The 11,435-nt window shown below is 65.2% G+C and overlaps 1 protein-coding gene across 1 annotated transcript in view; it reads left to right on the top strand.

Annotated features, from left to right (window-relative positions):
• Positions 1-686, top strand: part of ACSF3 (acyl-CoA synthetase family member 3) — a 77,771-nt gene extending 77,085 nt beyond the window's left edge. Inside the window, exon 11 of the mRNA XM_025209173.1 lies at positions 7-686. Within this exon, the coding sequence (XP_025064958.1) occupies positions 7-92 (86 nt within the window). The 3' untranslated portion in view covers positions 93-686. The remainder of the gene's footprint in view (positions 1-6) is intronic.
• Positions 687-11,435: the final 10,749 nt, after the last annotated feature.

Genomic DNA, 11,435 nt, shown 5'->3' with positions numbered 1-11,435 from the left:
CGACAGAGCTGATCCTGGTGGAAGAGATCCCCCGCAATCAGATGGGAAAGGTCAACAAGAAGGAACTGCTCAGGCACTTCTACCCGGCCTAGTGGGGCGCCCGCTGCCCGAAGCGGCCTCTCGGACACCCCTTTCCAATGACTCTAATCAGGTCCCGGTGGTGACTGCAGTGGCAGGGCTCAGCTCGCGACTCTTTGCTGTGTTGGGTTGGCACTGCAACAAGGCTCAATAAGAGCCAAATTGAAGCCCCCTAAACCACCTTGGCTGAGCAAGAGTGAAAGCACAGCAAGAATCCCTTCTCAGGAGACCTGTTCAACGCAGGGTCACAGCTGCTGGCCCCTGGGCTGCTCGGTCCCCTGGGAACGCCAGGTACCGGCAGTGCAAATGCAGGGTTCGTTTCATCTGCACCAGAGCTGGCCACGCAGCCGTCTCCTTCCTCCCCAGCACTGTATCGGGGGGTCTTGCATAGCCTGAGACATGCCCCAGACCCCGCGCACCTCCCCGGCATGCGGCTGCAGTGATGTGCCGCTGTCAGAGAAGGTCTCTGCAGAGCCCCCAGGCCCCTCTTGCCTGCCTTGGCTTGCCTCTCTGCGGATGCTCAGTCGAGATGCAGTTTATATCCCCGTGCCTCAGGCCATATGCAACTCATCCCCCGATGAAATTACTCTTTAAATTAAACTCCTCTCTCCAGGCTTCTGCAGTGACGCCTGTTAGTTCTGCCTGGCTTTCCACGCTCTCCCACTGACTCGGTGACTTTCCTCCTGGTTTGTCTGCATGCGTGCATGTGTGTGATGGAGCAGTCCAAGCCCACATTTCGGGGACACCCATCTTCGTGGGGGTGCCTTGTACCCGACTGTAGGTGGAGGCCTGCCCGCTGGCTCCCTTCAGCACATGTCTCCATGCCCCAGCTTTCTTGCAAATGCAGAAAAACAGCAATTAGAAAAGCGCAAATAATTGCAAGGAGCTCTTAATAACACTGGCATCTCTCTCACCCCCACCCCTTGCTCTGGGCCAGGGAAGTGCTTGCTGTCCTGAGAGTATGTGCCACGGGCACATACCGCTCAGCTCTGCAGCACCATGTGCTGATCCACTCTCGGGGCGTGGGGAGCACAAAGGCCCTTTGTCCCTGCCACAGGCTTGGGTTGCTCCCGGGGCCCTGGCTCGGGCTGTGCGGAGTAGGGAGCTCCATTGCTGTGCAGCAGCTTTTCTAGACAAATGATCCCTGGGTGATCCCTCTGCACTGGAGGGGGGCAGGATCTCTAGCTGGCCCCCCGTCTAGCACCAGAGCCAGGGGGGAACATCAGCGGGTGGCAGACACGAGGCTGAAATGGCTGCTGTTGCACTGCAGGTGCGGATGCAAAGCTCGGTGCACGGGGCCCTGCAAAGAGGCACTAGGTGTCAGCTGGGCTAGGCTCCCCATGCACAGTGCAGCCCACAGCAGGGTGGACATCGTGCACGGGGTGGGGGCTGCTAGCGCCAGGCCGTGCCTAGGTTGGCTGGGCCTCATCTCGGGGAAGGGCACGGGCTCAAGGTGCCTCCACCTGGTGAGTTCCCAGACATCCGCCCCGGCTCTCATAGGGCTTGAACCACTTCCTGCCCGCTGGCTCCCTGGCCTGCATCCCTGTCGCAACCCGCACGGTCAGTCTGCGCGCTTCCAGTGCGAAATGCCAGCCCCTGCGCCGAACGGGACGGCCCCCCCGCCGCAGCGTGGGCGGCGCGGCACTCACCTGCCCATCACCCGTCAGAGCTGCTGACAGCTGCCTGTGTCCCCCGCTCCCCCCCCTGCGCAGCGCAGTGCTCATTTCGGATGCGGCAGCCTGCGCGGAGCAGACCCCGCTGAGATCTCGCACTCCGCTCTCAAATTAAAACCAGGAGCTGGGCGCCGGGGGAGCCGTGCTGCTGACAGCTCGATAAAAACCTGTTTGCCACCGTTCACTCTCCTCTCCTCTCCTCACCTGGCTCGCGGCCTTTCATCTCGGCTGCTGGGGCTGCCTGGGTGGAGACGTGCTCTGCACCCAGGGACCCCGCGGGCCAGAGCTGTCTGCTGTGAAGCCCTCCGTGGAGGGGGCAGGGAGCCCCAGGGGCTGCCACTGCCCTCCCCTGCCCTGTGTGTGCTCCTGGAGGGGCGCGGGGGGTCCCAGCCGGTACCCACGCCCAGAGGTGCTGTGACTCTCCCGGGGATGCAGGGCATGGGGAGGTTGCATGAGACCACCGTGGAGCCATCCAGCCCCACGCTGGAGCTGTGCAGAGCGGGGCTTGACAGTGCCGCTCCTGCTAGAGCGGGGTGCGGGCAGCGCTTTCTGCACCAGCCCGATAAATCGGAGCCTTTGCGTGCCTTTGTGTGCTCGCACACTGAATAGCTCCTCGGCAGCCCTCGGCCTCCCGGAGAGAATAGCTGGGGTGCAGGGCAGGGAGAAAAGGACCCAAGCTGCCCCTTGTCAGAGGACACGCATCTCGGGCCGTGGCAGAGCGACTGGGAACGGCTGAGCTGTCCGGGCCCCTACCTCAGCCTGAGCCCTGCATGCATGGTACTGGCGGGCTGCAGGCTTGGGGTCACCTGCCAGGAAGAGAGGGGTGCTGGTAACCTGATGCCCAGGTATGGGATGGTGTCATCTGTGGTAGAGGGCCAGGATGTGTCCCAGCCGGCTGAGCCAAGGGAGGGGATTGCCCTGACCCCTTGTGCTGATCTGGTCGAGAGACCCTAACCCCGTGACTTCCAGAGGCCACACTCAGGCCGAGACCCCTGCCCGATACCCCGCTGCTGTGCATGCCTGGCGTGCAAGCACCCATCCAGGGCTTCACGCTGCCAGCCTGGGTGCCGGGTCAGCTGAGCTCTGGGAATGCACGTGGCAGCCAAATCTGTGCCGCGGCTGAGCGTGCACGTGTGCATGTGACAGAGCCCGTGTCCGAAGGTCTCTGGGAGGACGGGCAGCGCCTGCCTGGATGGGTTCGTGTCCCTGCTTGACCTCGGGCAGGACCCGCAGCCCCGCGAGGGGAGAGAGGATTGATAGGTGCCACGCGGGAGCCTCTCAGCCGAGCTGCCGGGTCCAGAGGCGGGAGAGGGGACAGCAAACAGAGGCATCTGCCTGGCAGCTTTTCCTGGCCACATGGGAGCTGATTAGTGGCTCCGGCAATCCATCTCGGTGCCGGCCGCGCGGGCGCAGGAAGGATGGATGGCGTGCGGGAGCCCGAGTGGCAGCTCGAGGGGCCGGGCTGCGGCTGGAAGAGAGGAGCTGTCAGGCCCCTCGCGGTGAAGATGATGGAGCATCCCAGCTCATCCCGGTGCCCCGGGTCCCGCCTGGGGACGGTCTGAGGGAATGCAGCCAGCCTGTCGGAGCAGGGAGGTCGGGCCGTGCAGGGGCCTGGTGGATGACAGGACGGGATGGGAAGGACGGGACCCTTTGCACTCGCTGCACCGGGAGCCCGCAGCTGGGATGGGATGGGGTCTCTGCTCTGCCAGGCAGCGCTCCGGGGCTTTGCCTGGAGCAGGAGGGATGCCATGCAGGAGGGCATCCCTGAGCAAACCCCGCAAGTGTTAATAAGGTGGGTTTGGAGATGATGGGGGCCGGGCATGGCCCCCAGGGCCAGTTCACCTTATGCCTTGTCGACTTGCATGCATCTTGTACGCAGCATGGGGCCGCATCCGAACCCCGGGGCGGCCTGGGGTCTTGAGGAGGGAGGATGAGACCGAAGCCGGGTGGATCTGCGCTGGTGTGAGTTGCGCCAGGGCAGGTATCATGCGTCTGCTGCCTGGTCGGGGGTTGCTTTTTCCTGCAGTGGCAGTAATAGCAGCCGACAGCCACTCCAGCAGCCTGCTCCGCTGCTCGCGCCAGTCCCCAGACCCGCCTTGCTGCGGGGTGGACCCGCGGCCCAGGAGCCCTGTGCTGGGGAGCAACGAGCCCCGTGCTAGCAGCATCCAGGAGGATGCGTGGGTGGAGCAGGGAGCTCCTGCCATTGCAAGCATCAGGGAAGCGGGTGCAGAGAGGCCAAGATGCAGCTTGGCCCTGGCTGCCCCAGGGCAGCTGGTGCCAAGGCAGGTCAGTGCGGGAGCATATGTCCCAGCACCCAGCCCTGTTTCTTGACTCAGCCCGGCTTCATTCCCCAGCCCTTCAGCTCTGCAGCCCAGGCACATCGGGCGCTGTCTCTCTCCCTTGCCAGCCTCCCATCATTGCCTCCTGGCACCTTCGCTGCCTGCGTGGCCCAGCTCAGGGAGCGACGGCAGCAGCAATATCCCAGCTTGGTGCTCGGAGCATGCACCTCGAACCCGGCCGAGCCCCGTCCCACTGCCTGCCTGGCTGGGGGACCCGCAAAGCAATGAGCCTTTGCACGGTGCCCGCCTGGACCCAAGCCTGGCACCGTGCTACTGCTGCCCGGGTGCGAGCATGCTGCGGGGGGACGGGATGGGCTCTGAAGTCGCGTGGCGGGAGGAACGGAGCACATCCTTTGTTAAAACCTCAGCCATGCAGTAAATTTTTTAACTTACCAAATAGATCAATATCAAATTATCATGTCTCACATTCATAACTCTTAAGCAAGCAACAATGGGGAGAGACAAGGTCACTGGAGAATAAATAGCAGCAAAAGCTCTTAATGATCTATCATTCTCGACAGCCCGGGCACCCAGCACCCGCCCGGTGACAAGATCATTAATAAGGCTCCGCGGGAGCGCTATCGATTGCTGTGATGGATGAGCACAGGTAGCAAATACTGTAAAACACCTGGTTGTCACACACTCAAATGAGGAGTTTGACTCCGGCGGCGGCGGGGGCTCCTCGCCGGTTGTTTCTGCTCAGCCCGCGTGTGTCTGAAGGACCTTTCGGGGCTGGGAAATTCACGGTGGAGCCCCACGCCTGCGCCCGGGGTGCAGCACTCCTGCCCTCTGCCCCCAGGCCCCAGGCACGCAGAAAGGAGCCGAGATTGCAACGGGCTTGTGACTGCCGCTCTGCTCGGTGCTTGCCAGGCCCCCGCCGCCGGATGGGTCCTCACCTGGGTCCCCCAAGCTGGTGCTGCGGTCCCAGCGGGGTAGGGGGCTGCAGAAGGCCACCCAGCAAGCAGGGCGGCATCGGTGGATGGGCGCGTCTCATCCACGGCACAGGTCTTGATGGCAGCGTGGGACTGCCTTCGAGTCAGGTCCGGGCAGGGTCTCCGGCAAGGGTTGGGGCTGGCACGCCAGCCTCCCCGGCTACCTGCGCGGGACCGGGGGCATTGGAGGCTGGAGCCAGGGGCACGGGGTTATTGAGGTCTCCCTGGAGCAAGGGAGGGCCCCGTCGGCGGGTCCCCAGTCCGGTGCCCCAGGTCTTGCGTCCGTCAGCCTCGGGCTGCTGCTCCCACTCCCCGTTGTCATCGTCTGGGTGGGTCCTGCCTGCACATCGGGCGTCTCACTGCTGGTGAGAGCAGTGGGCCGGATCTGCGCTCGGCAGGACAGGAGAGCTACCGTGGACTCGGCGCCCGCCAGACCTTGTCCTGCCGACCCGCGGCGCTGCTAGCCTTCTCCCAGGCAGCAGTGCCCGAGGAGCCTGGCTCTACCCCCGTGCCCAGGGCCCTCTCCAAATGCCCCATCCTCCCCCATTGCAGCCCATGGCGCATCTCCTGCGACGAGCAGACCGGCAAACCACCGTGGGAAAGCGAGGGCAGCGGGGAGCCCCCGACTGCCCCCGGCCCCGCCTGGGTCTCTCCACGTGTCTCCCTCCGTCCGCCTTTGATCGGCTTGCGCTGCACGTCTGCGTTGACAGTCTGATCCTACGTACACAACCATTCAATTACTCTGTAATGGCTACAGGCTATTAAGTCATCAATCTACTTCATTACAGCCTGCCAGGCCTTTTCCCGGCACCATGCAATCAAAACCATTCAAACAACAGTCACCACCAAAAGTAGCATCCTTAATGCATCGGCGCTCGTTCCCTTTAATGCCCGGCTTTGCCGCTGCGAGCACCGCCGTGGTTAAGAGATGTCGGGAGGCGGACGCAGCCCGCGACGGGGGATCCCGCCGATGGGTTTGCTGCCGGGGTGGCCAGGCCTCGCGCACCCAGGGCTTCATCAAGGTTCCCGGCAGGAGCCTGCCGTTCTCTGTGATGTTTGCTACTCGGGGAGGCCCCTAAATATGCGACAACTAAGATCTAAGGGACTAGAAATGCTAACGCAGGAGCAGGGGTGTAGGGCGCTGGGTGGCACAGACCATTGCTTGCTGGTTCCTGTGCCCTGTAACCACCCAGGCCCGGTCCTGTTAGGACAAGCAGGGGTGGGCTTGCACCCCGTGCAGCAGCGGTGGGGGCAGGCGCTAGCTGGGGGTCGGCACGAGACCCTGCAACGAAGGGCAGTGGGCAAACCCCGCTGCCACGGGGCAGGGCGCATGTCACCAGGTGCCATCACAAGTGCCTTCCATAGTGCGAAGGGCCATGTGTTGCACCCACAACCTCTGCATCGGATGCGTGATCTCTGCCAGGGGACTCTGCACCCGTCTGCTTTCCAGACCCCCCTTGTCCTGGCCCGGTTGGAGGCACCGACGTGTCCCCTTGTCCAGCCCCGTGTGCTCTCCCGCGTCTCCAGGCACAGTGCCGGGGCCCTGGCTCTGCGTCCTAGGCTCGCTCCAGGCCTGGCCAGCTCCCCCGCGCACCCCGCCGCCTCGCAGGGTGAATCCCAGGCGTCCTGCTGCCTCGCACGAGCTAGGCAGGCCGAGCGGTGCTGGCGCTGGTGCACTTTACAGCCAACATTAGCTTTTATGGCCATATAAAATCCCAAGCTCGGGTGGCTTTATGGCTGCTGCTCTGGCATTCACCAGCTGGCTTTCTCTCCGGGGTGGGGTCCCTGCCTCTGCCCGCTCGGGGGCCTCTCCCTGCCCCGGTGCCCAGCTATCTGCTCTGGGGTCCGTGCCCAGGAGGGGGTCTTTTGTGTCTGCTAGCTCAGGCTTGCCGCCCCATCTCCCCCCCAGGACCCTTTTGGTCAGCCTGGCGCTTTGCCACGCGAGTCGGGCTGGGCGAGTGGGAAGAGACATGGTCTTTGCAGATCCGGTTGGTCCCAGACTAGGTGTCAAACCCCACGAGGGCGGGGGGTGAGAAGCGTGGAGGCTGGGTGCTTGTGAGCTTAGACTTAGGAGACCTGGAGCTAGCACCTGCTCTGCCACAGCTTCCCCGCATGCCCCTGGGCATGTCACTTAGCTCCGGTGCCGGGTCAGCTGCAACCTCTCTCCCCGGATGGACGCGCCAAGGATGGCTCCTGTGTTGACTTCAGCGCATCTGGCTCGTTGGGCAAAGTGGGGCGCGGGGTGCCACGGGGCAGCGGACAGGGAGAACGCGCTCTGCTCCGTTTCCCGGGGAGCGTGCCGTGACCCGTGTCAGCGCCGCTTTGTCAGGGCCGATTGGCTTTGATGGGTCTTGCCGTGGGTCTGAGCAGCCCCCGGCCTGCCCCGGCCCCCCGAGTCCCCGCGCCGGTGGCAGGGAGCATCTGCTACCCCCGCTCCTCCTGCCATAGTGCATTAGGATCCAGCGAGGCGGCCGGGGCTGATGGGGCCAGTGGGGTCGGGGCCGCGGCCGCAGGGTGAAGCAGCGAAGGAGAAACGACCGCGCTCTCCTGCCAAGGAAATCAGATGCTCGTCAAGGGCATCGGAGGGAGGGAGACGGACAGAGACCGACAGCCCCCCTCCCCGCTGCTCTGAGCGCCGACCTGCCGCCGAGTCGGGGGCTGGCGTGGGATGCTTCGGGCTGTGCCGCCTAGCAGGGCCTCCCCCGAGCCCTGCTCTCCCCCTGCCCCTGGGGTCAGCGGGCAGAGCTGACCTTGCAGGGAGCAAGGCCGAGCATCCTGGGCCCAGCCGGAGACCGCCCTGCTCCCGGGAGATGACCCCCACGAGCAGGGCAGCAGGGAGGGGGGCAAGCACCGTGTCTCCCGTGGGTCCCAGCCCGCCTGCCCTGGGGGCACGGGAGCGACAAGGGTGGCAGTGCGGGGTCGGGGGGGTCGTTTGGTTTCTCGTCGTCTCCTCGTCACGGGAGTCGGGCATATGCGGGCTGACAAGCCGGCGTCGCCACTCGCCAGGCTGCACGGCTCAGCGCCCAGCCGTGACGGCATGGGATGTGACAGCCGCGCAGGGCTCGGGGCGGCGCGGGGGCCAGCCAATGGCTTTCAAATGCTACCCGTTGCCTTCGTGCCAGCCCCGAGCCAGCCAGGAGCGGGGGAGGCAGGAATCGCCCCCTCCCTGCCCATGGAAAAGGGCAGCGACATCTCCTGACTCAGGACCCCCCGGACGCTCTCCAGCGCAGGGCTCGCGGCACACCTGGCTGCACGTGGGTCGAGCTGGAGCAAGGGCTCCGGGCCAGCATCCTGGCGCGGGTCCCTGGGTGGCTGCAGGGAGCGGGGTCCCTGGGGGGGCCTGAGCCCTGGCACCCAGCTTGGGGGGCTCTACGCCACCCTCTCCCCGCTCTCGTTATCCCGGCTGTTGGTGCACGAGAGCCGCGGTTGTGCACCTGGGGAGCACAGGGCTGGTTCAGCCCTGCAGAGAGGTGCCCTGGCATTGCCTGGAGCTGGCGCGTCCTGGCGCTGCGGTCTCCCCTTTGGGGAGTGGCGCCTGGCGTGGATGTGCCCCCGTGCTGGAGGGTGAGGGCCAGCTGCAATGCCAGACCCGGTGGGACTCGGCTCTTCCCAGGATCAGGCTGCGGGTCGAGGGCAGAGCAATGACTTAGGAGCATCTCTTTGGCCGGGCGCTGCCAGGGATATCAGCAGGGCAGGAGCAGCCACTTCATCGGGGCTGGCTCCCCCGGCACAGAAAGCCAAGGAGAGTTGCACTGTCTAGACTAACCAAAGCAGACCTAGATCGAGAGGACAAGCTCTGGTGGGTCCCAGTCTGATTGGGACCCGTGTGCCTTTGGTGTGGTCAGAGCCGCACGGTGACCAGCGGCGTGTGAGCCTGGCCCGGCCCCCTGCGAGTGTGAGCACACGCCGCGTTCTTGCACGTGGGTGCTCACCAGGCCCCATTCGCTGGTACAATGCTGCCATCTGCTGCCCGCATGCCAGCACGGTGGGCTCACCTGGGGGTGGGGTCCCCACTGCGTGCTCATTGCACACTCAGGGCACCAATTGTGTGATATACTAGCTTGGCACTCACACTAGTGTGTGGGGAGCAGCTGGAGCTTCCCCTTGTGCCCCCCGCTGTGCGGGGCAGTGCCAGGCCGGCCCGGGAGACACGAGGCTCGCAGATTTGGGGCCGCGCTCCCCGGGGAGAGGGGGCTGTGACAGCTGCAGACCCAAGTCCTTGGGGGTCTGGAGCCACGGGAGGGAGGCCGAGGGGTTGGAGTGGCTGCTAATTAGGCCCGGTCTCATTTAGCATCTGGGCTCCCGGGGAGAGGCCAGCGTGGGGGTGAGAGAAGCTGGCCTGGGGGGCGTTGAGAGGCAAGTCCGACCGGGCACCGGACAGTGCCCCAGGCCGAGGGTGGTCTTGGGTTTCGGTGGCTGGTGCCCGTGGGGTTTTCTGGTGTCCTTCGAGCTTTCCGAGCCACTCGGCGTGGCGGGAACTCCAGCCGCGGGGCCGGGACAGACACCGGCGTTTACCCCAGTGTAACGGGTTTTGTGTGCGGAGGTGCCCTACCCTGGGATTCGGAGGGGGCAGACAGGCAGGGAGCCCGGGGCTGCAGCTATTCAGCACCTCACCGCTGGCGAGGGGAGCAGGCCTTGTTCAGCCCCTGCCCTGGCCTGGCCTGGGTGCAGACAGACGGCTCCTGACCTGGGGAACTTGCACTGGGGCGTCCGTACTCCTCGTTTTTCCTGGGGGGTCTAGCAGGGAACCCGGGCGCAGGGTGAGGACCGGTTCCCCCGGGCCTGGGCTAGACGCAGAGTCGTCCCTGTGCGGAGCTGCGTTGCTGAGTTGCTTCTGTTCAGGACGTGCAGGAGCTCCGGGCAGGTGGGGGGCGTCTGCCTGAGTCTGCCGACAGCCGCGGCCCGTTGAGCGGCAGGGCACAGCGCCCCCGTCCCGCCTCCCCGGGGGCATAGGCAGGAAGGCACGCAGAGCCCCCGAGGCTTATCCCAGCATGCCTTCCCCTCCCCAGGCCGGGGTGCAATGGGATGAAGGACCCGCGATGGTGCAGACGGGGGTGTCAGCCCTGTGCCGGGAGCTGCAGGGAGTCTCGGCACTCCCTGCCTCAGCTGCGCCGCGCCGGGACGTGCCCTCCAGCGCAGCACGGGGCCGAAGGGCCCTGGGTGCCATCTGCAAAGCGTCTGCTGCATGGGGGGGGGGTCCCAGGGCAAGGAGGGGAGGGGAGGGGTGCCATGACCCAGCTGCTCTCAGCGAGCCCTCGGGCAGGGGCACCCCCTGTGCAGCTGAGTGTGCGCCATGACAGCCACCGCGTGCGGCTGGTGCCGCTGCGCCTGCCTTGGCCCCCTTCCAGCGCCCTGCGAGCGGACAGATGGCACCTGCACCTGCGCGGCGCTTGGCAATCTGGAGAGCAGGCAGCGGGGGGGGGCTGCCGGCAGCCTGCCCAGGGAAAGGGCAGCGCGGTCCGTGCCCGGGCAGGGCTGAGCTCCAATCCTGGCATAGGTGGCACCCCTGTAGGCCACGAGCTGGTGCTGGGGTGTCTGCTGGCTGCACCCAGGGCTGGGAAAGGGCACTGCCCGCCCGGGCACCAGCACCGTAGGGTCACCCCTTCGAGCACATGAACTGCAGGGAGATCTGGGAAGTGTGAATGCAATCCCTGTGCACTGGGCTGGGGGGTGTGCAAATGTGAGTACACCCAGAGAACAACAGGGGAATGGAGGCATGAGTGTACAATGTGTGTGTGCAGGTGTGGGTGTAATGTGTACATGCAGGCATGAGTGTGCTATGTGTACGTGCAAGTGTCAGCGTGCAGTGTGTGCATGCAGGTGTATGTGTAATGTGTATGTGCAGGCATGAGAATGCAATGTGTGTGTGTGTGTGTGTATGCGTGCAGGTGTGGGTGTGCCATGTGTACATGCAGGTGTGAGTATGCAAAGTGTGTGTGCATGTGTGCAGATGTGGGTGCAATGTGTATGTCCAGGCATGAGTGTGCAGTGTGCACATGCAGGTGTGAGCCCCCCTGGGGCGCAGCAGGCGTGTGCTGGGAGGCGTGCACTCAGCATGCAGTGGCTGTGTGCATGCGTGCACCCGCAGCACAGCAGAGGGGTGTGTGCCCGTGTGTGCAGACATGTGCCAGCCCCAGAGCTCCACCTCTCCTGCTCCGTGCCTGCCACGCACGCTCCGGGTGTGCTCAGAGCAGCCGCGTGGGGCTCACTTCCCTTCGAGCACACCCATGTCTCGCTCACTTGCTGCAGGGGTCCGCGCTGTGCCCCCGGCCTGTCCCCCAGGCTCAGGCATCCAGGGCGGAGCAGCTGGCGGGGCCGGGGGGGCTTGGGAAGCTCGGTGCAAGATTCCTCACGCGTCCTTCCCGGCGGGGTGGGGGGGTCCCGGCGCGACGCCCAGGGACAGCTGCCGCATT

This window comes from Alligator sinensis, unplaced genomic scaffold (assembly GCF_000455745.1).
Source record: "Alligator sinensis unplaced genomic scaffold, ASM45574v1 scaffold255_1, whole genome shotgun sequence".
NCBI lineage: Eukaryota > Metazoa > Chordata > Crocodylia > Alligatoridae > Alligator > Alligator sinensis.
This window is presented reverse-complemented; position numbering and strand designations above follow the sequence as displayed.